Source organism: Neophocaena asiaeorientalis, unplaced genomic scaffold, assembly GCF_003031525.2.
Source record: "Neophocaena asiaeorientalis asiaeorientalis breed wild unplaced genomic scaffold, Neophocaena_asiaeorientalis_V1.1 scaffold78, whole genome shotgun sequence".
Lineage (NCBI taxonomy): Eukaryota > Metazoa > Chordata > Mammalia > Artiodactyla > Phocoenidae > Neophocaena > Neophocaena asiaeorientalis.
Genome location: NW_020175018.1, coordinates 14,713,322 through 14,740,531, shown reverse-complemented (window position 1 = coordinate 14,740,531; position 27,210 = coordinate 14,713,322). Strand labels below are relative to the sequence as shown.

Here is a 27,210-nt window from a genome sequence, read left to right as displayed (position 1 = left end):
CCCCCCCCCCCCACACACACTCTTACTCCTCTTTCTGCAGAAATAAACAAAAGACCAATGTATCATTTTTTTTAATCGTCATATTACAGCTCCTGCCTGCAGCCGGCCCCGACCCCGTCCGTTTGCTGACCACTTCTGCAGGCTCCAGGGGACCAGGGAACAAAGCCGGGGCCTGGCACCCGCACTGCACTGTCGGCCCTGGAGGACAAGTCACAACTACAAATTATCACAACAATTAGCGGCTGCACTTGGGAGATGGGCAAAGCGAGGAGGCCCAGCTCCCCATCATCAGCCGGTTTATTTGGCGGTGACCTTGCTCTGGAGGCGATGATACTCCTTCAGCCTGTAAACCAGATTCAAAACAAAGAAAAATGTAAATTAACAATGACAACATGCACTCAGTTCAATTAATTCAGGCAGAGGTGGGGTGGCAGGGGCAGCTGTTTGCTAAGACGTGTGTGGAGTTGTCTTTTTTTCTCCCTCTCTCCCTCTCCTGCCCTGGCCCCTCCTGCCCTCCAATCAGGATAATGTAATTAATTTATCTTAGGGGGAAAACATTGCTTGCCATTGTTTAAGACAAAGCGTTAAACTGGCAATGGGAGAAATGAAGAGGCCATTATGAAAACCCCGTGTGTTCGGAGCCATTTAAAAGGGTTTATAGAGTCATAAAACACAAAAGGGGTGAAGGAGGCGGGGAGATGGAGGTGACTGTCAGGCTGGAATCCATGTCTCTCCCAGTCTCGGCTCCAGGGACGGGAGGCTGGCTCTGAGAGAAAATGTTTTCGTGCTGGGGGCATGTTATCAGCGAGAGGAGAGAAGCTCAAGCCCCAGGAGAAGGAAGATGGGGATTAAGAACCCAGAGCTGGACAGACAGGCCTTCTGGACTCAGCCCCACTGAGCACTTGCTGCTAGGCACTGTGCCCTTCCTGGGTGCCAGGGTCTGGGCAGAGTGCTTGATTTCCACGGGCTCAGATCAAACTTTCACTGCACCTGTGAGGCAGGTATGGTTAACATCCTATGATTTCCAGAAGTTCAGAAGGGTTCTGAGACCCAACTGCAGAGGCAGGATTCGAAGCCAGGTCTGAGTGGCTTCAGATGGTGTGTATCACCCCACTGGGCCATGGAGATCCATGGTTCCAGTTAGACCTGAAGCTCCTGTATGTGGACGTGAAGGCAGGAGCCAGCCAGGTGACCTTCTGTGGCTTCTTTCTACCCCTCGGCCATTCCCCTTGCTAACCTGCCCAGGAAAGGGGCTCCTAGTGGCTGGAGAGGGTGGGAGTGAGTGTCAGAGGCAAAGAGCAGAACCCAGAAACCTGGAACTCAAGTGCCCAGGACCCTCTGTTGCTCTTGGCTGTCACAAGTGTGCCTTGTGGCCCCCGCAGAGGATGGGAGCAGGCTGGGTCCAAAGCAGGCGCTGAGGATGTGGTGGGTGGAGGGACAGGAAGGTGGCGCTTGTCTAGGGCAGAGCAGTGGTCAGAGCATTGAGGTCCCATCAGAGCCTGCTCCCCGCACCTCGAGGGTCTGAGGACCCGTCAGGGCCCAGAGCTTCTCACCTGAGGGAGTTGATGTTGATGAAACCAGTGGCATCTACTGGCTCGTAATGTCCCTGCACATTCATGCTGCAAAAGGGTAGGGGCTCGTCAGCATCCCCCCGGCCTTGGCCTTGGCATCCAAGGGACCTCAGCCTCACAGACACCCAGGCATTTCCTCAGTGTTGATCCAACACTCCCTGCACTTTGGCTTTTCATTCCATTCCTTCCAATTCAGGGAGCCCTACCCGGGGCCGGGGATCACGCCGGGGCTGCAGAGCAGGGAGCCATATCCCTGCTACGCAAATGGGCAGGTTGGGTCCTGGTCCAGCCAGCGCCAGCCCAGTGAACTGCTCCCACGAACCAGAGCACTGCATCTGTAACCTCAGGACATGCACTGGAGCCAGCTCTGCCCTCGGGCTGTGGAGGGCTTCGACGAGTGCCCAGGAACAGCTGGTGGTGTCCAGTGGCCTGAAGGCCTAGGAGGCCAGGAGTTACACACCAAACAGCCTCAGATATGCGTGATGGCATCCCTCAAGTTGCAGAGAGGCCCCAGCAGTTAAGATCTGTCCACGAAGTCTTTTTCACCTTGTTTGCCCATTGAGTGATGGGCATCCATCACTCTAATCCATCCTCAAACATGGGCACCCACCCGATGCCAGCTGGTTTTGAAAAGTGCCCAGTCAACCCCTGCTACACTCAATGGAACAGATTTTCTCCCCCCATCTGCAGTTTCCATCTTCCAGATTCGACAACCTTCATCTTTTGGGTGTTCTCACTTAGCTGCGCTTTGGAACCCTTCCCAACCACAGTCAGTCAGGTCCAGCCACCTGGGTGAGCATCCTGGCTCCACCCCTGCCACAGACCTTAGGGCAAATATTCTCGCGCTTTGAGCTTCAGTCTTTCACTTGTGAGATGGGGCTCTCAGCCTTATCACTGGCTCCACGTGAAATGATGTAGCTGCCACCTGGCACCAGGTAAGCACTCAGCTTTACTAACATCATTCAGTCATTCATTTACTCAGGTATTTATTAAGCACCTACTACCTGCCAGGCGCCGTGCCAGGTGCTGAGGAAACAAGAACCAGACAGGAGCAACACCCACGTGGGGGGCAGGGGGTGGTGGGGTGGCGAGTGCAGACATAAGCAATCAATCATCCATCTGCCTTCGATAATTACGACTGTGATATGCTCTTTGAGGACAAGTTCAGGGCGCTGTGGTCTCAGATCTGACTCCACGAGGCCACCCTCTGAGCCCCCTGGGGGAAGGGGGTCCCTCCCGTTTCTCACGGGCCCCTTGTTGTGTCCTGCTCTGAATCAGCCCCTTGTCTTCATGCCTGCAGAACTCCAGCCTCAGGACAAAGCAGTCTCAAGGTTCGAGGACAAGGAGGTGGCCTGTCCCCTCAGGAGCCTTCTCCAGAGAGGTGAGATCGGAGAGGAGGGCAGAGGGGTTCTGCCGTTTTTCTGAGACCCTGAGGCTGTGCCTCTGACCGGCTCTTTGTGGACTGTGGGCTTTGTACAACAAACGGGGTCTCTACGCCCGGCTGCCCCGCAGCTTGTCAGGACTTGGGCTCTGTGCCTCCCCCTGCCACGCCCTCGCCCTGACCTCCAGGGGACCTTGAAGCTGGAACTCCCACGCTCTCAATGCTCCCTCCTTTTCACCTCCATCCGCCCCTCCAGGGCTCAGGTGGCTGAAGCCACTAGGAATCGACTAGCAAGCTCCCTGTAAAGGGAGAAGATGTCAGACGTCCGAGGGGCTGAGCTCGGCACCCCTCACCAGGCAGGGGAAAGGCTGGACCCACCTAAAGCGCTTTTGCAGACCTTGCTGGGGTGATAAACGAAGCTTCACATGACCCCGCCCTGTGCCTCCACACCCCCATCCCGAACCACCACACGGCTTCGGACTCCTGGCCTCGCTCCCGCTGTCTGAGGCGCTCGTCCCCTTTGCAAGGGCCCCTGCGCTCAGCCCAGGGAGAAAGCAGGGCTTGGACCCCCTTCCTGCTCCCCGCGTGCATCCATCCTTTCACCACCGTCTCTCACGAGTCGAAACAAACTCTGCTACCCCCTTGCCCCCAAACAGGCCCTTCAGACCGCCCCAGCAGCCCCTGCAAAGAGAGGCCCACATCCAGGGACAAACTTGTCCCACGGGACTGCTGAAGTACTCCCAGAGGTGTTTCTCGGGAACCGAAAAACCTCTTTTAAAATTTGTGGTTTCGGGGGGTAGGGGGTACCGGTGGAGAAAGTTTACAATGATTTTTTTTTTTTTTTTTACCCCCACTGTTTTTTTTTTTACCTCCCCTGACGGTCTACAGAAAACCTCTGTGCTTTTATTTTTGTTCATTCGAGTGCCTCTGACCTGCTCTATAATTACGGTACTTTCTACCTACTGTGCCGCGGCATTTCCAGTTCTGCTACCTCTCGCGGTTTCCTCGCTGGTCCCTGTGACGCTGTCACTCAAGGGCTTTCAAGTCAGCGATGTAGAAATCAGAAAGAAAAGGGAAATGGTCGGAGACACAGTGAGAATAAATGCTCCTGCTTTTCTCTCTTTTTTTCCCCGTTCCCTTTTTACTTTATTCATTTAATCTCCCTGAGTGAGACTGTAAGGCTTAATGAAGGGTTGGACAGATTATTAGAGGCTGTTGATTTGGAGGGGGAGGGAAGAAAGAACCAGAGAGAGAAAGAGAGAAGATAATTTGACACTTACCCCGACTGATCTAAACTGATTCGGCTATATTTATGGCTTCTAAAGTGTTTAGGAAGATTGAAGGGGGGAGAGAAACGCAACACGGCAAAGAGAAGGGAGAGAGAAAAATAATATTGACCGCTAAACAAAACTCGTACTGTGATTCCTGACCGGCTTCCGGGAGGGGAGAGCTGGCCTCAGCCTGAGCCAGGCTGGACCTGGGACTTGTATCAGGTGGGGCTGCCTGTCCCCACCTCTTGTTTGGCCAGGTGAACTCCAGAGGGAACACCTTGCTCCTCGGTCAAGGCCAGTCTGTCATTCAGGATGCAAACGCAGGTGCAGCTAATAGGCAACTGCTACCTTGGACCCAGCCCGCCAGGGCTCCCCAGCCTCTCCCGCGTCCTTTCAGCGCCCTCAGCCTGGCCCGTCGGGAGGCAGCTCCTCAAGGTTCCCTCCTGGCTCCCTCTCATCCAGCTCTGCCACTCTCCTGAGCTGTCTCCTCTTGGCCCCATCAATCCAGTGTCCTCAGACCACGTTTCTCCTCAACTCTAGCCCTGTGTGTCCAGTGGCCGACTCTAGTTCTCCTGACCTATCTCAAAGAAAACTCATCCTGCAGTTGTCCAAATCCAAATGCATGATTTCCACCCCCCATTCCCTCAACTCAGTCATCGCCACCAAAGTGTACCCAGCGGCTCATGCCAGAAAACCCAGGGTGGTTCTGAACTTTTCCATCTCCCTCCCCATCCAAGCCCTTTCAATCCCACCTCCTAAATATTTGCCAAATCCATCTGCTGCTCTCTATTCCCAGAACCAGCGGCCTGGTCCAAGCCACCGGCATGTCCCACGGGGAGCCCTTGTGTCCACCCTTGCCAGGTTCTTCTAGTGCCTGGGATGTTCCGGGTTCTTCCAAGGCTCAGAACCTCTGCACAGGACAGCCTCTCTGGAAACTCTCCTGCCCCCTCTCCACCTGGTTCACTCCTTTCTTTTGGAGACCAGCTCAGAAATGACTTCCATGGGGAAACCTCCCCACACCCCCATTATTATACCCAGCCCAAATATCCTGTATCTCCCCACAGCCCAGCACCTCCTTCCCTAATCCTGCACTCGGGTGATCCTTTGACTGGGGCCTTTCTCCCCATCTAGCCTGTACATTCAATGAGGGCAGAGGCGGTCTGGATAATCTTCAGGACTGTCTCCCCCATACCCTACACGTGCCTGGGCATATCTTTGCTGAGAAAGCCAGTCGGAGGAGATACTGGACATGAGGGTCTGTGCCCAGCTGGGGGCAGGGGTGGGGCGCCTACCTCACCAGCTCCTCGTTGTAGAGGGACAGCGGGGACTCCCGGCCGAGGATGTACACCTGGCCCTTGAAGACGGATACCCGCACTTTCCCTTCCACGTGCTCCTGGGACTTGGCGATGCAGTGGCGGACGAACTCACACTCGGGGCTGTGCCAGAAACCTGCAGGGAGGAAGGAGCGAGTGTGCCCGGGAGGCCCACTGTGTGCCTGCCTTGGGCCAGGACGTGGGGAGGACTGGGGTCCAGGAAAGGCACCCTGTGCCTCACCCCGTCACGGCAGACGTGAGCCTGGGAGGGCAGTCCCGCATCTGCCTTGTTCACTGTGGAGTTCTGGCATGACATGCACTTGTAAATGACAACAGTGAGGACCAAGCCCGCCTGCCCCTGTCCTGTGACCTTGTAGGGCTCCTGGAGGTAAGGAGGCATCCTCTACACCCTGCAATGCAGTCACCCCCTAAGGGTCAGGGGGAGGGGATCTAACCTGCTGCTTCACACCACAGACATTCAGTGGTGAAGGGGCCCCGTCCTTCGCCCACAGCGGGCTCTGTCTCATCAGGGCAGCAGACCTCAAGCAAGACTCAGACATACGTTACCGGGGCCGAGCGATGGGGGTGCCCAGCTGGGTGGTGGGTTTGGGGTCAGAAAGACCAGGTGTGTGGGGCCTTCACCTCTCTGTGCCTCTGTTTCCCCATCTGCTGAGTGGGGATGACACTGCCTCGCCCTCCCAGGACGAGCGGGCTTATTGTCCATGGAGGCCCTGGGCTCAGGGGCTGCTGTGAACGCTGCTGGGAAGAGCCCCACCCCTCAGGATAGGCAGACGCCTTGGAAATAAGTGACCTGTCTTTAAAATACTGCTAATATTTTCACACGCGAAGATTTCTACAGATGAAGCACCCGCACCATGCCGAGTTCTTTACCTGGGCCAGCTCTTCGAACTCCCCCCAGTCGCAGGAGAAAAACCTCTCTTAGCCTCTTCCTTTTCTGCGTGAGGAAGTTAGGCTCAGGGAATTTGAGAGACTCTTCCACGATCACACAGGCTGTAGTGGGGGGCCTGGACCTGACCTCAGTCGGCCCCAGTTCTAACAACTGTGCTTCATATGATCATTTTGGAGCTTCCCCGTCTACATCTGCGACATCCCCGAGCTGCCTGAGAAATGCGCTGCCCCCATCCCCCGTTACCCATATCTGTCCCCCAGATCCCTCAGGCCAAAGAGGGCCGTGTGCTCAGTCCCCCGTCTGCCCAGGGTCTGGACAGTGGCTCCTCTCAGTTTCTGCCGAGGGCAGGGGGGCCGTGGCCAGGGTTGGGGGAGGGACAGCGAGAGGGGTAGGGTTTCTCTGAAACGGAGCCGGGAAGGTGAGCCCACCTGGGCAGCTGTGGGGCCAGGTGGTGCGCGATCTCCTGCCCTGATAAAGGGCTGGGTCAGCCCCGGCTCTGCGGCTATTGTTGGAAGCCCTGGCCTCCAGGGGCACCTGCTGAGGCCCTCCGTGGGAAAGGGGAGCAGGCCTTCTCCACGACGGGTCCGGTGGCTTCCAGACGTGGGGGAGGGGCGGGCAGGGAGAGAAGGGGTTGCATCCTCACTCTCCGACGTCCTGCCTTTTGAGTTCACCTCTGGTTCCACCTTGACAAGCCACGTGATCTCTTTGTGCCTCAGTTTCCTCATTTGCACAAGGAGGTAATACTAACCATTCTCTGGGGGGGTTGTGTGGATTCAGTGAGAGTTTTTGCTTTCAAGATTTGAACATGGGGGCTTCCCTGGTGGCGCAGTGGTTGAGAGTCCGCCTGCCGATGCAGGGAACACGGGTTCGAGCCCTGGCCTGGGAAGATCCCACATGGCGCGGAGCAGCTGAGCCTGTGCGCCACAACTACTGAGCCTGCGCGTCTAAAAAAAAAAAAAAAAAAAGATTTGAACATGGCCTCTGCCAGCCCTCACTGTATACAGGGAGACAGACACCCAGAGAGGGAGAGAACCTTTCCAAAGCCACACAGCGAGATCCAAAGTTCTCCTGACTCTAGCCCAGAGCCCCGTGGGAGGGCACACTGATGGCCACCCCCCACCATGCCCCAGTGGCTCGGCCATCTTTCTAAGTCAGGATAATTAGACCATTAGGTTCCCAGGCGGGAAGAGAGGTGGGAGATGGAGCCAGAGATATGGGGGCAGAGACCCCTGTGGGAGTGCCCGGCCTGGGCTTTATCTCAGGATCTCTCCCCTCCCGCCATGGGGGCCTTGTGCTCAGATTTCTCTTCCCAGCAGACCCAATCTGGGGTGGAGGGCAGTGAGTCCTGAGTGCCGCACTGGGGAGAGCCTGCGTGTCCCAGGCTGGGGGATGCACGGTGGGTGGGGCCTGGAGCTGGGCCAAATTCTGTACTAATCAGGACAACGACCCTCTGCATTATACCCACTTTACTGCTGAAGAAACTGAGGTGAGGGGAGAGGTGAGCTATACCCCCTAGATGAGCTGGGTCTTGAAGCTGGGGTCATGCCAGAATGACCCTGTGGGGTGAGGCCAGTGTGCTCCTGGAGGGAGGGGGTCTGTATAAACCTCATACAGGCAGATCAGGAAATTTGGGGAGGGGGTGAGAGGAGGGGGAGACAGTACTCACAGTAGTCAGGGCAGCTAGGAGTGGGACCAAGGCAGAAGGGCTTCCCCGGGCCTCCGTCTCCCTGGGCCCTGAGACCACAGGGCCTCCGAGGAAGCTGAGTACCATAGCAGAGTGGTGGCTCTATAACCGGGGAGCTAGACAGAATGGAGAAGGGACCTGGGCCTGTGCCCTTTATTTTACAGGAAGGGAAACTGAGGCTCTGGGAGGAGACAGACCTACTCAATCAAGATCATAAAGCCAGCCAGAGGCAAGGCCCCATTCTCCTGCGTCCACGCTCAGAGACCATGCCAGGCAGTGTCCTGGAGGCGTTGCAAATATCCATGCATTGAGGCCTCACTATAAGACAGGCAGAACTATCCCCATTCTTCATATGTGGAAACCAAGGCACAGGGAGGGCAAGTAAGTTGCTCAAGCTAATCCCTGCTCTGTAGCCTTTATGCATCCCAAATGTGAGAAATCCCATCAAACAGACCGACCCTCTGAGCTGTTGCGGGATGGGGACGGGCTGCTGCCAGAGGCCGACCTTGACATCTGTGGGAGCCTGGTCGTCAGAGGCACCTGGGCGAAGTTAATGTTAATAACAGCTACCTGGGTGGAGCCTCCACTCTGAGATTTTATTTCCTTTTAAACCTAATCACTGTAACATTTGGGGATTTAGAGGGCTCGGTGGGTGAGAGCAAGGACTCACCAGGCAGCCTGGCCCCACACCAAGGGCCAAGCTGTGCTCCTGACACCCAGGGCTGCCCTGTGCACACCACTGTGCCCCTTGATCACCCCTTGCTAACGGCCCCAGCCCAGCTTCCTACCCACCTCGGATCTGCTGGAGTGGCCGAGAACTTGGCCTCTGAAGCTGTCCTGTCCTGGGCTCCAAGCCACTTCTCAGCAGCTGTGAAACCTTGGGCAAGCGTCTTCATCTCACCTCTGTGCAGCTAAGATTAGATAATACCCGTCAGTGCCCAGCTCAGGGCTGGGCAGCAAGAGAGGTGGCAGCCGGGCTTCCCTGGTGGCGCAGTGGTTGAGAATCTGCCTGCCAATGCAGGGGACACGGGTTCGAGCCCCGGTCTGGGAAGATCCCACATGCCGCGGAGCAACTGAGCCCGTGCGCCACAACTACTGAGCCTGCGCTCTAGAGCCCGCGAGCCACAACTACTGAGCCTGCGCGTCTGGAGCCTGTGCTCCCAACAAGAGAGGCCGCGATAGTGAGAGGCCCGCGCACCACAATGAAGAGTGGCCCCCGCTCGCCGCAACTAGAGAAAGCCCTCGCACAGAAACGAAGACCCAACACAGCCAAAAATAAAGTAATTAATTAATTTAAAAAAAAAAAAAGAGAAGTGGCAGCCGATCTAGCGTGGGGAGGGAGGCTGGCGGCCTGGCCCCCTCTCGGCCTCCACGGATGCCCCCTGAGCAGAAGCAGCCCCGGCCAGGTGCTGTCCCCCCATCGCAGCCTGCCGCGTCTTAACGACTCTCGCCACTTTGTAACCAAAATCCACCTTTCAGTGTGGAAACCCCGCTGAGCAAGAGAGCCCACAGGAGACAATGTTATTTAAACACCTGTCTGTACCTGGGAAGGGGGGGACTGGGCTTCAAAGCTCCTGGGAACAATGGGAGGGAAAAATAATGCCAGCCAATAACCACCACGTCCCCTTGAAATCCCGAGATGAGTTCCAGCGATTAGGAGGTTTCAGAGGAAACAAAACCTCCGAGTGGGGGACGAGGGGAAGAGGTGAGGGCGGTGGAGGCTTCTACCAGGCAGTTACTATTACTATTAACTTTCCTGGGGTCCCTCTGACATCCAGGTCCCCATAGATGGCAGCCTGTCCCCCACCAACAGCTCAGAGGGGCTGTTCGATGTGATTTCTCAAATTAGGGAGATGTTAATGTCATAGAATAGAGTCAGCCCTTTCTGGAAAGGGCCAGATAGTAAATATTTTAGGCTCTGCAGGCCACGTGGCCTCTCTAGCAACTGCTCTGCTCTGCCAGTGTAGCTCTGAAGTAGCCACAGGCAACACGGACACGAATGAGCAACGACTTACGGACACTGAAATCTGAATTTCCGGAAATTTTCACGTGCCATGAAACAGTATTATTTTAAAAAAAATTTCCCCAACCACTGAAGAATGTAAAAACCAGTCTTAGCTCATGGGCTGAACAAAAGCAGGCAACGGGCTGGATTTGGTCACCCCTGGTATAACGCGTGGGATGGATCTGGAGTCGGGAGGACTGGATTTCTACTCTGTGGCAGCAGGTAAGGCACGGAAACTCAGTCTGGAGCCCAGCCCACGCTCCACACATGGGCTGGGCATTCGGCCGTCCCGGTGGCTTCCCAGTAGGGATCTGGCCCAGGCGATGCCCAGGCCCGGGGCCCCATTCTTGGTTAACGTAGGCTTTCCCTTGCTTGCGGCAGTTCTTATAGCGGCTCTGGGTTCTGCCTGGAAACAGGCTGACCTGGGCTCAAACCCAGCTAGGCCACATCCAGTTGTGTAACTTTATATAAGCTCACTTTGCTCGGAGACTCAGTTTCTGGCCGCAGCTCTCTTAGGAAACTTGGGAAGCCCCCTAGGATGACTTGTGTTCCCACACAGTGCCAGGTACCCGGCACGTGCTGGATAACACTTGGCAGCCATAGGCATGACACAAGATGCTTCCCTGGCCCTGCGGCCGTCATGCGGGTCGCAGGCGGCGGAGGCAGCGGGACAGCCCGGGGAACCGGTGCATTTCCCTCCACACCTTGTGAACAAGGCAGGTCCCGACGTCCCCTCCTCGCTTCCTCGTCCCCTGCCCTCTCTCCACCCCCCTTCACCCTGCATCTTCCGGGGGCTCTCCAGCAAGTGGCAGTGGGCAAGGCGGGACTGGAGGAGGGTGCCCCTGGGTGAGGGAGGGGAGGAGAGCAGCTGCAGGGTCAACGTACCCGTGTACACCAGCTCGGCGAATTTCAAGCCCAGGCCTTGTTTGATTTTTCGCACTTCCCGATCCATGGTGAAGGCCTCGATGTCTAAATGAGCGTGGTAAAGGATCGTCCCCGCTGGGGTCTCGTAGATACCTAGCCATTTTTCCAGGCAGGGGGAGAAGAAGAAAAAAGAGAGAAACGCGTGAAACCCAAAGTGTCAGCAAATGACAAAAAGAGAAAAATAATAATGACTCGTCTGACAGGAGACAAGCCAGTCGGACCCATTCACTCCCAGCTTGCCGCAAAATGCATCCGTCATTATATTCATGCTGGGGCCACGACAGTCCACTCTGCAGCTTGTGGAGAAAATGTCTAGATGCCCCCCTTTGAAGAGGCCCTCAGACGTTGGAAAATAACAGGGTTTCAGAGCTGCTCCCCCCTCCTTCCCAACTCATGCCCACCGGCCCGCAGCTGAAAACCTGTAATTAAACAGAGTCTGGTGGAGCCCAGGGTCCCGATGTCCCTTCCTGCCTTCTACCAGGGAGCCAGGGGAGGGGACGGCTGTGCACACACGCATGCACGCGCGTGGACGTGTGCATACACGTGCCACCTTCAGCCGGCGGCCCCCCTGCAGCTGTGTCTCTGCAGAGAAATCCTGACTGCCTTGGTCACCTGTGCTGACCCCACTGTACAGCCGGGGAAACTGAGCCCTGGAGGAGAAGGGACTTGGCTGAAGTGGAGCTGGGAACCGAATCTAGGCCCCCGAGTCCCTGAGCAGCGCTGTCTGCTGCCCTGTGGACCAGCAGGTGATGGGGGCCAAACCCAAAAGGTCATGGGAAGACGGTCTTGCTAGGTCCCCTCCCCACCATCTCAGGCCCAAACCCTCCATCTGCTAAACAATCTGCTTGAAGTACATGGTCTCCAAGTGACAAGGGGCGCCTGGCCCTGGCTGAGTGTAGCCCTGAGAGGAAGGTCTTATAAGTAGCACCACCCCAGATTTGGGGGCACTAAGGTTCCAAGAGGCAGGATGGCCCCCGGGCACATGGCCGGGCTCCCTCTTCCCAGCAGTGCAGCCTCGTGGATCAAGTTCAGGTGAGCACCTTGGATAAACCTGCCCCGTGTCTGCTGTCCCGATGGAGGGCTAATAACCGCCCCGTCCCCACAAATGCCACCCCCCAAAGTCCGTTTCTTCCCACCACATAACACTAACAGCATTAAAGGGGCAAGTTTTCAGTTATCCTCAAAATTTACCGCCATCGTCTTTCCACAGAAAGGATTTGTACACCCAGGCTCATGGCAGCATTATTCACAAGGGCCAAAAGGTGGAAGCAACCAAAATGCCCATCAACAGATGAGCAGAGAAACAAAGTGAGATAACTACACACAATGAAACGTTCAGCCTTAAAAAGGAAGGACGTTCTGACACACGCTACACCATGGGTGAACCCTGAGGACAGGACACTCCGCGAAATAAACCAGTCACCAAAAGACAAATACCGTGTGGTCCCGCTTACGTGAGGCTCCTAGAAGAGTCCAATTCATAGGAACTAAGCAGGATGCTGGGTGCCAGGGGCTGAGGAGGGGAAATGGGGAGTTAGTGTTTAACGGGGCTTCACTTTGGGAAGATGAAGAAGTTCTGGAGATGGGGGGTGGTGATGGTTACACAGCAACGTGAATGTTGTACTTAAGGCCACTGAACTGTACGTTCAAAACAGCTAAGATGGTAAAGCTTTATGTTTTCTATATCGTACCACAATTTAGAAAAATGCTTTAAAAAACCCCCAAAACCAGAAAGGAGATTGTTTCAACTCTGAAGTCCAAAGGGGACACGGGCAAGACTGTGTCTGATGTGAGTAGCCAGAAACTTTCACCCTAGAGAACTTTTCTAGTCTTTAATCTTTAAGTCTGGGAACCACAGGAATGTCAGGGCCCTTGAGGATCACCTGCATTCTCCTAACTTAGCTGCAAATGCTGTATTCGAACAGTCTGAGGTGGAAGCTCGGCATATACAATCGAAAACGATGTCCCACTGTGGGGAGCAGAGGCCCCTCTGCAAACCCTGGGCTCCACCAAGCGGTCCTTAAAATGCTAATCTGGCCCAACATACCAGTTGCACAGATGGGAGGACAGAGGCCCGGGGGAGGGACATGACTTGCCCAGGGGGAGTGGAACCTGCGTCTAGGTTTTCCATCTCTGCTCCAGGTTGCCTCTTAGGGCCTTTGCCAAGTGATCCAGCGCTCACCAGGCATGAAAAGGACACCCAGGTCTGAGGTGCTGTGGCCGAGGAAGACCCTGGGCTGTTCCCAAGGCTCCGAGGTGTTCCCTAGTGGAAAAGAGCCTCTTGGCAGGGGCGGGGGGTGAGTCTCTCATCTGCAAACGCCCGATATCCTGGTCTCGGGGGACATGCACATCAAAGAGACCAGGAGCCGATGTGGTTACAGTCTACCTGTCCTGTTTCACTTGTGTGGCCGCAGCTCTTGGGCCACCTCTGCTGTCCTGAATCAGTTGTGGGAGTAAATGCCTCCCCAGTAGGAAAACACCCACATCCCCAAGTTTATGCACCAGGCCCAAGCCCTCGATCCTCTGGGGAGTTCCTCCGGCCCTCACTAGGCCTCGTCGTTACCCTTACAAACATGGTTCAGACAGGCTCCGTCATCCACTTCTGCCAAACGGCTCAGAGACACAACCCAGAAAGGGCTTAGAAAGGTTGATGGGGTTGGAGTCAGATGGGTGGCCGAGAAAATGATAGCCTGAGGGGGGCGGTGCAGGGACACAAGAGAAACTATGAAAAGAAGACAAGAATTCAGCACAGGACTTGGGGCTGCTCCTTGTGGGGACAGTATGGTGGCACCAACAAGTGGCTCCCAGTGGCCCCAGGTCACTGAGAAAGGCCTGATGGTTCAGCAGTGTGCTTCCAAAGACAGAGATGTGCAGAACTTTTGAAAATATCTGCCTCCCCAAAGATGGCAGAAATGACCTCAATGTGAAAGGAGCAAGTTTTCCATTACCCCATAAACTTTATCACCAAGAGCCACCGAAAGCAAGACAAGAACAAAGCCCTATTTGTCTTCTCATCCTAGTATATACTAAGAACTCAATATAGATTGGACTAGAAATGGGCCTTCTGCTTCCCCCTCATAATTACTTTTGCCACATTTTGTAAAAATTCAGAAACTTTCAAAGCCTTCCTTACGCTGGCAGGCACACACACTCACAACGGCAGGCCAATAGCAGGGGCCCTCCTCATTTTCAGCTCCTGGAGAACCTAGCTGCCCCCTGCTCTCCTGTCTTCATCTGGCCAGCTGTGGGCAGGGTGCAAGGTGGGTTTGTAGGGCCGGAGCTGTAGACCAGAAGTCCCTCGGAGAGTGCTCAGCTCAGCTCTGCTATGTGACCTTGGCCCACCTCATTCCCCTCTGAGGCCCCGGCCACCTGTCCGGAAAAGAAGGTTGTAAGTGTCTGCTGCTTTTCCTTCTAACTTCCACCGAGACCTGCCCGAAGGTGGGCACCCAGACACTGTCCCCCAGTGCGTACTGGTGGTTTTGTCTCTGGAACACTGTAGCCAGCTCGCTAGCACCACTTCCCCGCAGTCCAGAGAGGGAACAGCACCGGTGGTTTGCAGGGCGAGAGGACATCCATACTTTCCATTGAGGAAGAGCTATGCTTGCCCTAGGGACCCCCCGCTACTGCCCCACCTTAGAGGCTCCCCAGAAAAAGAGCAGAGAGTGCCTGGTGGGCAGAGTCACCCATTCTTGAGCCCTTAGAACCAGCCTCACAGCTGTCAACCCTCCAAGGCTGCCACAGGAAGAGTCATAGGCGAGAAGAAAGGCTGCAGCCGTGAAACACACCAGCACGGTTAATATTCCTGTTCCTTTTCTTAGAAGGTGTTAAAGTTAATTGTGACTGATCAAAAAGCCTGTTTTTTCAGGTTGCTGCTGTGGGGTGTGTGTGTGTGTGTGTGTGTGTGTGTGTGTGTATCTTAAAGATCTTCCCTCTCCTCTCCACAGGGGTAGGGGGTACAGATGATTTCTGTGTATTTCTTCTGGAAAAAGAAATGATTTTAAGAAAACCAATGACAGAATCCTGATGCTAAAAGACGATGGATTTGGGGCTTTTGACAGCCGGCATACAAACCACTGCGCAAAAAGAAGGAGGAGATGACAGGTGAGTCTCGGTGTCGCTGCGGAAGAGACAGCAGACATCTTCGGAATGACACGCACAGCAGACTCAAGTGTCTATTTTCACCTCTCCGTGTTTACAGGAAAAAGACAGAGGTGTCAGCGGTTCTCCGTGGAGCAGCCTCAATCACACCATAATTACTGCCAAGGAGCGGGTGGGGAAGCAGGGCGAGGAGCTGGGGGGTGGCCGAGGTTGGGGGAGAGTGGACCAAGGAGGAAGAGGTGGGGACCGAAACAGCTGTCACCGCTTAAATCCTTCTCGTCTGTTCCTGAGGCTGCCAGGTTAGCCCAGATTGAGCAATTTGGCAGAATTGAGTGGGACCTGCCAACTCGGCTGGGGGGCGGGGGCGGAGCTGGGGGCTAGGGCACCTGGACCAGAGCCTCTGATCCTTTGGGAAAGCAGTATCCAGAGGGAGGGATTTGGAAAGGCCAGGGGAAGGGAGCTTGGCTGGAGCCCAAGGGCTCCCCTCTTAGGTACCAGGGCCAAGGATAGAGGCGGTTGCCATGGTGAGGGGGAGGCAAGTCCCGGTGGGGCTCTAGCCATCCTCTATGCTCCTGGAACCCCACAGGCCCCATCCTGGGAATCAGGGTAGGCCTCTGAGTCCGGCCATTCCAGGCTTCTGGGAATGCAAACACCTTTGCTTCACAGGTCTCCCTCCACTCTGGAACATTCCATCTGAGTGGAGCCTCTGGGAGGCCTGGACAGGTGGACAGGAAGGAACACTTGTTCCTTCTTAGCCAGAAAGTGGAGGAGTAAGGAGGAAGTGAGGGAGGACGGGAGAGTGGGAGAGAGATGGGAAGGGTGGAGGAAAGGGGGGAGTGGAGGGGAGAACAGAAAGCAGGCAGCGAGGAGGGGTGGAGGGGGTCGACAGGCGGGGGTGAGCCCCACACGGCAGGGCCGGGAGGAGAGGAACCAGCCGGAGAGAAGGCGAGGGAAGGACCGGTGCTGCCTCCTTCCCTGCTTCCCTCCTGCCTTCCTTGCCCCCCTTCTCCTCCCCACTGATTACATTTACTTCACTTAACTAGCCCCCCTCCAGAGTTAAAAAGATAATGTGATAATGACGATGTGAACAGCCACAATACAGCGAAAGCTACTCCATCTGCAGCTTCCCCAGCCCCCGGCCCGCTGACCCCATGGCCCCGAGTGCTGCCGACCCGGCCACCCCAGACCCAGGGCACTAGCACTGCCCAACTTCCTACCCATCCACCGCCACCCACTCCCACCCCCAAAACCCCAAGCCCTTAACGAATTTCAATTGCGAGCTTTGTAAAATCAATACAAATGACGTTTTCCCCTTGTATACCAAGGTACAAACAATAGCATTTTCCTGCTGTGCCCTCAATATAATTGACAATTAACAGCTTCTCCCGTGACCGTGACCAGTAGACCTGTGGGTGAATCCACTTCGTCCTCATTTATTGCCCCTACCCCCTGCCTTTCTTTCTCACAGTGAATTATTGGGAGTGGAGAAATAAAAAACAAGACCTCCCCCTAAAATTATGAAGCAACTTTCTTTTCTCAACCCCCAACCCAAGTCAGAAAATAGGCAAGTTAGAACTTCCAGAGGGAGATGGTGAGATCACCTAGTGCGCCCATCTTTGTTGGTGAGAGTCGTAGAGAGGGAAAGCAACTTGCCTAAGGTCACACAGCAAGTTCTTGGGACTTAGAACCCTGGTTGTCTTCGCCAAAGACTGTACCACGCTCAGGCTAAATTCTATGCTTTTAGGGACAGGCCCCCACAGGTACACACACAGTACCTGGGTAGAGTGAGAGCTGTGCTCCAGGAATCTTTTCCTCAGGTGGGTGGTCAGAAGCCAAGGGAGCTGGAACCGAGTGCTAATCACATGACTCCCACCTTCAGTGGTGATGACGCCCCCAGTTCTGGGGAAAAGGTAGGAAGTCTACCATCCAGGCACAGCTCATGCTATGGGTCAACAGGTCTCTGATCTGCACCACAACCCATTTCACAGATGAAGAAGTTGAGGCTCAGAGAGGCTATGTTGCTTTCCCAACGGTGATGGAGCCAAGATGGGGAGTCAAGGGTGGTAAACAGGGCCTGGCCCCTGACACCAGCCCTTCAATGTGCCTTCCCAATGTCTCCAGGGGGTCGGTCAGCCTCAGACCCAACCCACCACCCAGGTGGCCACTTGGGGCTCCTCCTACCTTCTCTACCACTCCTGCTGGAAGGCTCCCACTCCACTCTGTTCCACGTTCTACCAGTTGAAGCCTATTCTCCTGCCACCTCTTTCAGGATGTCTTCCCAGATCAGCCCAGTTCGCGCCTTTATGACTACCTCCTTCCGTTCAAGTTCACTTGCGTGCCATTTCACAGAGTGATCTCAGGCCAGCCCTTATCTTTCCATTGTCAGCAGCACTGATCTACATCCACAATCAATTAGTGATGCCTGCCTTGGGCGTGGGAGGGACGTGACAATAGGCGCAGAGTGGACATCTCTGAGCCACTCGGAAGGTACCCAGAGGGCACAGGCTGCCTTTGCCATTTCAGCATCCCTGTGGGGCTGCTGCCATTTATGAAGTTCCTCTCCTGGGCCGCTTCCTGCTATTACACATGGGCTGGAACCCGGATCTAGCAGAGTTCAAGCTCTCAGCCCTCCACTCCATGCCTCTCTGTGTCTGGACATCAGTCCTCGTCCTGGTGCCTGTGACTTTGAGCCTTGGTTTCCCTGCCTGTAAAATGAGGGTGCTGGTCTCTGGTTCCCCAAGGTCCCTCCAGGGTCTGCCTTGTATAGTTTGCATAGTGCTGGCTCCCAAGGGCAGACTGAGACAGAGCGACATTTAATCAGATGTTAATATAGGTAAGATACAAAGGGAAGTGAGGATAAAAGGGAGCAGCTAATTAGTGATATTGTTCTCCACAAGGCCTTCCCCAGAGTTTTAATTAACTTGTTTCTCACAGAGTATATGTGTGTCCAAGAGGAAAAAAGACACGAAAGAGGGAAAGCCACTTTCCTTCCTTCCTCCTCTTCTGAGATAAATTCAAACAGGTCAGAGTCAGAATGATCCAGCTCCCATCCCCATGCCTACCGCATTACATCTGGGGAAACTGAGGCCCAGAGATAACAAGTCCAAGGTCATCTAGCAAGACACAGCAAACCTGGCATGAAAGCCCCAGCATCCTGCCTCCCGACCAGTGCCCTTTCTAACCGCTGAAATCCAGCCATCGGCTCTCTTTGGATTTTAGAATCTTAGTAAAAACACCCTGAAAGACAAAGGGCCATGGCTATACCCTGGCCTGGTTTAAACACCTGCCCACACAAGAGGCTTCAACCCCCACTCCCGGTGCTTAAAGACTCGAGTGCCCAACCCAGGGACTCTGACTGCTGAAAGCTTGCCCCTGCATCTTGAAGTCCGGAAGCACGCAGTGTTGCTTTACCACTGGGGAACAGGAGATCCCCTCATATGGATGGGGGGAGGGTGTGGTCCAGACAACACGATGAGTGACCTATAGGGACCCATGGGGCTCTGCTTACTAAGAGGAGACAGAGCCCCTGCTTGGGGACCAGCCTATCCTCCCTCCAGGCCCAGCCAGAGGTGGATATGGGCCGGGCAGCTTAGCCAAGGTGGCAGCCACTCAGCACCAAGGCAGAGCCCCGCCCCCATGCCCTGCCAGACCCTTGAACAGGCCCTCAGGCCCTGGCTGGCTCACAGCGCCCACCCCTGGCGGGATTCCCACCCCACCAGACCAGCTGGCCTCGTCAACAGCCTTAATGACCGCGAAATCAGCCCTGCATGGTCTGCCTCTAGGCCTGGCCTACCCGCCCCAGGGCCACAGGAGAGCACGACCTCCAGGCCTGGCCCCCTTCTCCTCTCTCCTCTGAGCCTCTCCCTGCTCCTGGGACAGCTCCAGCTCTTCTCGTGATGCCTTCAGACATCAGTGGCCAAGGGCCCCTCATTCCCACTTCCCAGGAGGGAAACAGTCTGGCGGGGTGAAAGGACTTGCCCAAAGTCAGCCTGGGAGGAGCAACACCCACATGTGACTGGGGTGTCAGGGGCCGCTGGGAGCCGAGGCCTGCGCCTGAGGCTGGCGAGCGACTTACCCCGGGACTTCATGCCGATGAAGCGGTTCTCCACGATGTCGATGCGGCCCACACCATGCTTGCCCCTGTGGGGAGAACCGGCCACTCAGGGTCACAGGCAGGGCGTCAGGCACCATCTCGGGATCCAAGACTCAGAGGACATGTGAGCCAGGCCCCCTGGTCTAACCACCCATTGGACAGATGGGGAAACTGAGGCCCAAGGAGGGAAGGGCTACCCTAGGACACACAGCAAGTTCAACGTGCAACTTCCTTTATCTCTGTCCTGGGCCTCACGTGGCACCCAGCCTTATCCACTGCTCATCTTTCCTTCTACCCTGGTCTCAGATGCAGTAGAGAGCTTGGAAGTTCTGGACCGTCCCTAGGGGGCAGTAGACCCCTGGGGTTGTTACCTTCCAAGGCTGAGGGCCACCAGGATTCTCCCACGGAACCAGAGGACCCCATGGATATGGGGCTGTGCCGAGGCTGACTGCAGGACACTGGCCTGTCCTCCCTGGCCCCTCAGCCTCAGGCTGGGACCATCAGCCCCCCCACAGTGGTCTGGGCTGGTGCTTGCCCAACATGGTGGCTTCCCAGGAGGCCGGGCAGGGCTGCGGGCACTCACGCGACTTCATTCAGGTACAGGAAGAGCTCCAAGGCCGTGCTGTGGGTGGTGCCGTCCCTGACGTTGGTCACCTTCACAGGGACCCCTAGGGCAGGAGGAGAGGGCAGTGGGCCCGTGGCTGGAGCTCAGCGGACGAGCCTGTGCCTGCTACCCCGCCCCTTCCCTCCACCCGAAACGCCTTAAATGGATGTGACAGATATGGACTCCAAATGACTCCTTGAAAAGCCCTGTGCAGGTTGAGGCCTGCTGGGGAGAGAGAAGGGGAGAGAAAGCCCCCCAGAATGAAAGGGAAAATGCAATAAAAACCTCTCCCCCACCCTTCCCATTCTCTTTGCTCCTTTTGCATTTAGGGGCTGTGAAATTGGAACCAGGCCCTGAACTAATTGAATTTCACGCTCCACCATTGTCTTACGAGGCAGTAACCGGGAGTACCTTCTGTCCCACCAGTTACAGGGCGGTGGGGGGGAGCGCCTGGCTGAGGTGCGGCTGAGCTCACACACACACACACACACACACACGCACACAAACACGCGCGCGCGCGCGCACACACACACACACACACAGCCCCGGCCACGTCTGTCAGGCGGACCCCCAAGCCCCAACCCTGTACCCCAGACCCGCACACAGCCATCTGATTGATGGGGGTGAAATGATGCCCGCGCCAGCAGGCAAGGTGCTGGAGGCGTCTGCATTCTGAGAAGTTGGGTCTGGGGTGGCAGGAGGGCAGGAGGGAGGCAGCCGCTCGGGGAGGGAAGGGCCAAGTCAGGGGAGGTGGCTGGAGGGGGGCAGTGTGTGGGTTCGGGGTTGACTTTGAATAGCAAGGGGCACTTTCTCGAGCGGTGTGAAATGAGCAATAAATGTATTAGAGGACTAACAAGAGAGCTGTAACAGTGACAAAGAAAAGCTGTTCAAAGTTGGCGGCTAATCCCCCACCCATCTGCCCAGCTCATTACCATGTAGCCGGCCATCGGGTGCCAATCAGGCCTCAATAGTGGCTTTCGAGTCTTTATTAGCCAGGCGCCGCTTGGAGGGGCTTCGCTCAGGGGCTGTCAGCCTCACCATTCTTAACCCCCATTTCCAGGGGTTTTATAACTTGGTTGTAAATTGCTATTAAATGTAAGTCTGCCCGATAATGAACCTTAAGCCCCTCTCGCCACCCCCCGCCTCTCCCCTCTCCCTTTCTCTCCCTCCGGGTCCTATTATGGCCCTCGCGGGGCCTTGGATGGGGCCTGCCCCAGAGAGGAGCGGACATTGTTGGTGCTGCTGCCGGAGAAAGCCTCTTAGCCTTTAAAATAGTTAATAATTAGATTAAAACTTCAAATAAATTAACTAGAGAGTGAATGGGGAGTAGCCGAGGAGGGTTCCTCCCGTCTACTTTTTTCTTTTTTTTCCAGACAGTCCCCAGATCATTAAAATGGATCACGTTTCTTCTCGGGCTCAGCCCTCGGAGCTGCCCTATTCCTGGAGGAAAGGGGGTTAGAGCCTGTGTTCAGGACCCCTATGCTGCCTCCTGCCCACCCTCACCACCCTCCCAGTTTTCCGGGGGACCTGGGGTGGGGCGGGCTGCCTGGGTTCATCTCACCGTCTTCTCAGAGATGATGCCCAAAGAGGCCCCACGCCAGCACAGCCCTGGGGCAGAGAGAGTGGGCCTAAGATGGACTTAGTGCTCCAGCTACCTTTAGGGGCCTTAGACTAAGGGCCTTTTGGTCCCCAGGGGGCATGAAATTCAAGGGTTTGAACTGATAGCGGCGGGGCGGGGTGCAGGGGGAGCGATGAAAATGCCCATTGACTTGGTCGGGCTCTTGGGAAAGGCCGGGAGGAGGCCGTTTACTAAAGTACCAACAGGCTTTTTTCCCAGCGCCTCACTCCATACCCCGTGCTCGGCACCTGCGAGCATCCTTTCTGTGGCCCATTTTACAGGCAAGTGAGCCTGAGGCCCAGAAAGGTGACGCTGGTTGTCAAGGTCACACTGGCAGGTGAGAGCAGGGGATCTATCCGGGGGCCCCTGCGTGCCCCTCCCCATCCTCCGTCTCCGAGGTGCCTTGGGAAAGGCCTCTCTGCAGAGCCCCCTCCCTCTGCTCCCTCCCTGCAGCTGCCTTGTGCACAGAAGGGCCAGCCTCCCTGCCTGGGCTTGGGATGCCCTCACGCCCCCTCTTGGTTCCTCCGTCTCTGCCTCTCCGATTTCTGCAGCCTCCTGGAAAAGTCCTCTCCTTGGACACTCTGAGCCCTCACCTTGAACCTGGTCCTGCTCCTTCCATTACCCAGCATGCCTTTCTTTCCCTCCATCTTTCAGGGCAAGGGGGGTGTCCCTGGTGCCAGGCTCAAGGCTGGGCACTCAGTTCAGGCCAGCAAACACTTCTTGATGGTAGCAGACAAGATGAGGAGATCAGGACACAAGCAAGAGTGGCAGCAGCTTTGAACCCAGGATGGGGGGTAGGGAGACGCATCAAGCAGCTAACTCAGGACTAGCTATGGGGTCAGGGGGGCCCCCGAGGCTGGCTCTGTAAGACTCATAACCGGCTGAGCACCTCTGTGGTGCAGGGCCCTGCGCTGGATACACCTCGTCCAGATCTTGCTCTATACCATGAAAACACGAGGCAGTGGATACTCTTTTATCCCCAGTTTACAGATGAGGAAACTGAGGCCAGGAAAGTGGAGTGACTTCCCCAGAGGGCCAAAGCAGTCGGCAAATGGTTGTTCAGGGGCTAGAACGCTCCCTCCAGACCTGGTGCCCACGAACTGATGGACACCAGCAGGGGGTGCTTCTTCCCAAGCCTGGAGGCTTCCACAGATCACGCCATCCGGGGAGGGGGCAGCGGGGAACATTTGAAGCCCCAGCCTGGACCCAGGCTTCCAGGAACACAGGAGGGATGCAGAGGACTCGTGCCCAGGCTCCCGGGCAAAGAGGGGAAAAGAGCCAGGGCCCCAAGAGTCCACGCCTTGGAGTCCCGACAGGCGGGCACCTACCTTTCTTGAACTCGATCTCAAGGATGTCTGGGCTGTTGGGGGCTTTGGCCGGGTCCTGGGTCTTTGTGTAGAGGCCTGGAGGCGCTTGGTTCTGACAAAAGACAGAAAGAGGTTGGAGGGCGGTGTGCCAGAGCCAAACCGTGCCATGCCGGCCCCTGGACACCCTGCCTGCAGCCTCCTGCGCCCCTCTCCAGAGCCAGGGCGCTGCTGGCACCCGCCATCGGCTGGCCAGTCCGGCAGGCCTCCCAGCCCCCCACCCGGAGCCAGCCTCACTTGCCAGGGGCCTGGGAAACAAAGGGCTCAAGAAATCAGACAATTTTTCCCCTCAACTTGATCTCATCTTTTTCTTTGACGCCCCCGCAGCTGGAGGTAGAATATAGCAGGAGGAGCCAGTCAGGCAGGAAAAGCGTGACTTTGGGGGAGCGAGGCGCTAGGCGGGCTTCCCGGGAGCGGCTCAGGCGCACACGCTCTCCCCGGCACCAGGAATTGGGGTTTATTCTGCAGTGACCGCAAAGCTAATGACTGCGCATGACCCCAGCAGGTGCTCTGGCGAGCAGAGCCGTCCCCGGGGTCCCCGAGGTTAATACTCACAGGGAGAAAAGAGAAGAGCAAAGCAAAAACCCATTTGAAAACACATCAACCTTTATGTATATTTTTTTCTTGGGCGTGTTGGAAAATGGGCCTCTCCCTCGTCTTGATGCAGCAGTGGAGGGGCCGCTGGCTGCCTGGAACTCTCCAAGTCCCTCCTGCCTCCCACTCCCCAGGCCCTGACCGGCCCCCCACCCCCACCCCCGCCCCCAGGCTGTGGCTTGGACACTTGCCACGGTGGGGGCCGGGGCCCTTTGGGTCTGACTGCTCAAGTCCGGCCCAGCACTGTTATCCACCTGCGGACATCCTGGGAAGTGCAGTCCCTTAAATCTTGCCTTTCGAAACCCTGCAAACATTCCCATGCCACTTTGCAACTGCAGCTTGTTCTCTGCAGCCCCATTTGGTAAGAAGGTCAAGTACTGTTACCCCACCTATGGAGGAAGAACTAGAGGCGGAGGGGGACTGTAGGTGCAACCCTGTATGCTGTGTGGAGGTGGGGGCCACATGGCCCAGGGCAGGAAGCCCACGAGGCCCTCAACAATGATGTGTTGGATTTCAGAGTGGTGGAAAATATCCCCAAAGCCAGGAGTCGAGACCTCAGGCTATGGGGTCTTGGGCAAGTTGCTTCACCAGTTCGAGCCTTGGTTTTCTCATCTGTAAAATGGGGGGAAATGATACCTGCCTTTGACTGCCTTACAATTTAAATGTATAGACAATTTTTATATTTTTTTTACTGGACATGAAAATCACCCAAGAAGATGCCAGAGAGGGCCTGGTGCAAGCTGTAACCTGCCCTGCAGGCGACAGGACTGCTGGAACAGCCTCCTGGTGGTGCCACCCTCCGAGAAGAGCTGCTCCAGGAGAGGTGGGGCCCCCAGGAGTTCCTCGGATCCCTCATCTGCGGTCACTTTGCTTGCTGGTTCTATGTCAGGGTGTGACCAACCATCCCGGTTCCCATACCCTGAGAAACCCCCTAGTCCTGGGCGAACAGGGACAGGTGATCCTTCTAGCTTTACTTCTGAGCTCAGATGGGGCTGGTGATGAAGCCCTCCCACCTCCAAAGGGCTATGTGGCTTGAGGCCAGCTGCATCCCTTCATCTGTTTCCATTTGTGGGGCAGGAACAAGAACCCAGAACGGACCTCCAAGACAGACCCAAGGAGGAGGAGGGTCCTTAAGGACCTCCAGCCTGATGCCTCCATGGACCAGTTGGAAAACTAAAGCCAAAGAAGCCGCTTGTCCAAATCATACCACCCCACCCCATCGGCATGGGACTCAGCCCCGAGGACCCTAGAATCCCTATCCTGTGCTCTTTCCATCACCCCATGCTGTTTCCCAGCCGCTCTGCCAAGAAACAGCACCAGGGATGTGGCCAGAGACAGCTCGGGCATCAGGCTGGTTTCAGAGAAATGCCCGGCTCCCCAGGCCCTACTGGGTCCTGCCGACCTCCACATTCGTTGGGAACAGACAGGCCCGAGGGCCATCCTTGGCCATAAGGCAAAGCGAAACAGGGCTTCGGACCTCCGGGTGACCAACAGGACTCCAGAGCTCCTTTCCCACTTGCCCGGGGCTCCTCACCGGCTGTCCAGCCCAGCCTGAACTCAAAGCAGGTACCAGCGCTGAGAGCCCGGGTGCCTCCACCTGAGGCTGCCTCCCTCCCACCTCCACCTGTTCTGCGCCTGCTGGCCCATCAGTTCCCAAACACTTAACGGAGCCACAAACAGGATGAGAATGTCTGCATTGGAAGGAGAGAGGAGGTGGGAAGCCCTCGAGGGACCAGCATCCCAGCTCTCTGCAGTGGGAAGTAGGAGGCTTCTGACACCCCGACAGCACCGATTAAATAAAATAACTAAATAGAAATAAAGAGACATTTGCTTTGCATTCCAAGGTGGCTCACGCCTGCCTCCTTTTTACTCTCCCTCCTAAAAGCCCAGTTCAAATGACAAATAGTTTGTTGCTGAGTATCAATAACATCTATTTATCCATCCCAGCGGGAGGGCTCACTTCCAATGTCATCTTGGGGGGGTGTGTTGGGGGAGGGAAGAGAGTGAAGGAAAAAAAAGAGAGCGAGAGAGAGTGGGAGGGGGGATGGGGAGAGGGCGAAAGAAAGCATGAAACAGGGCCGAGAAGGAGAAATTGAAAGCAAATGGCCCATGAACTAAACCATGATGTACAGGCATGATCGATGCTGCAAATGGTTTATTCATCCATCAGATATGGCGGGCCGGCACCTGAATGCACTCTTTCACTGTGGGCTGCATGAAGTTAAGGCAAGTAAATTTCTATCTTTCTTCGCATTAGCTGCCTCATTGCCCTTCAATCAGCCCTCATGGAGGCAGAAAATGGCTCCGCCATCTGCCTTCAAACCCTCCCCTCAGCAGGTCTCGGGCCTTTTCTGGAGAGGGGGAGGGGGCACCGGTTCCCTGAAGCTCTGTCTCCCCAGCACCTTCCAAGGGGCCCGGGGCTGCCCGGGGTACAGCGTTCCACCACCGTGGAGAGTAGTGCCCCCGGGCCCCTAGCGGCTTCCCCCTCATCCCTGGGATCTGTTGGTGGCAATGGGAGGACAGCAGGCTCCCCCGGCCCGCACCCTGCAGCGGAGCTGCCTGGGAAAGCAGGGCCACAGTGGCCAGACCCTGGGTCCCTCTGCCTGGCCCTACACTTCTCAGCGGGAATGTTTTCTCCCCCTCAACTCACACGCATCCCAGCCTTTCCTGCCTGATGAGAGGGGTCCTGAGGGAACCTTGGCTCCTTCCTCCCCAAATAATCTTAGCCGGCTTGAGGAGGGAGGGCAGGACCCCTGGCTCCATGATTGAGGCCTTGCCCTGTGCTAGGAACAGGCCAAGTGCTTTCGATGCCCCAGGAGAGAGGTGTTGTGATTTACCAGTGTTTGCATAAAGAGTCAGAGGTTCAGAGAGGTTAGGTAACTTGCCCAAGGTTGCACAGCAATAGAAGCAGAGTCAGGATTCAGACCCAGGTTTCAGATCTCTGGGAGCCAAGCACTAACTTTCCCACCTTGACTGGGTGGTAGAATCCTGAAAAATGCACTCTTTATCACTTACTTACCCATCCACTACCCTCATTTCTAATGAGGGGAGGGACCTGCACTGCCCGGCACTGCCTGAGAGGCGATTTCCCCTCTGGCCTTGGCTCTGCTCCCCCAGTCCTGAGGTGAGAGCACCACAGGCCGCTACAGAAGTGGTAGGATGGTTGCCCAGTGGGCCTGGAGCCTGGGGGACACCCACCTGCGAGCAGGCTGCCTGCCGCGCTCAGCCCCCTCCGCCCCCCCCCCCTCCACGGCACTGGCTGACTGCCTAATTAGGGGTGGCTGGCCCGAGTGCCCTGGGGTTGGCAGAGCATGAACTGGAAGAGCCCGGGGCCAGCAGGCAGCCCCCAGGGGATGAAGGCGCAGGCTCTCCTGAGTGACGCGGCTGTGCTGAGCTGGGTGCGGAAGGGAGGTGCGGGTCGCTGGGGAACCACAGAGGCCGGAGGGCCACTCCTGCGATGCGGCGACACGGCCACCAGGCCTGCTCCCTTGCTGAGCAGCTGGTGCCCAGGGGCAAGTCACTTCCCTGGGCCTCAAGTTTCCTCAGCCACGAAACCAGGAGGCTCAGAGGCAGCAGTGGAGGAAAGTGAGCCGGAAAAATGCGAATGCCAGGCCGGGCTCCAGAAACGGTCACTGGTACGCGTTATATTATTGCCAACTCCGACCAAGAGGCCTGGTGCCTGTGGGGAGCCACCCGGGGCCAGGCAGGGCTCCAGCTCACCCCACCTCCCCCAAAGCACCCAGCCTCCTCCACTCCAGCTGGTCTTCCCGGACCCCCCAG

General features: G+C 56.3%; 1 protein-coding gene across 1 annotated transcript in view; it reads right to left on the bottom strand.

Annotated features, from left to right (window-relative positions):
* Positions 1–54: 54 nt before the first annotated feature.
* The window catches only part of ASS1 (argininosuccinate synthase 1), a 50,611-nt gene continuing 23,455 nt past the window's right edge, over positions 55–27,210 (bottom strand). Inside the window, exons 9-15 of the mRNA XM_024762662.1 lie at positions 22,801–22,891; positions 19,834–19,918; positions 19,233–19,297; positions 11,021–11,152; positions 5,516–5,672; positions 1,554–1,619; positions 55–343 (exon numbers count right to left, since the gene is read on the bottom strand). Coding sequence (XP_024618430.1) covers positions 298–343; positions 1,554–1,619; positions 5,516–5,672; positions 11,021–11,152; positions 19,233–19,297; positions 19,834–19,918; positions 22,801–22,891 — 642 coding nt within the window. The 3' untranslated portion in view covers positions 55–297. The remainder of the gene's footprint in view (positions 344–1,553; positions 1,620–5,515; positions 5,673–11,020; positions 11,153–19,232; positions 19,298–19,833; positions 19,919–22,800; positions 22,892–27,210) is intronic.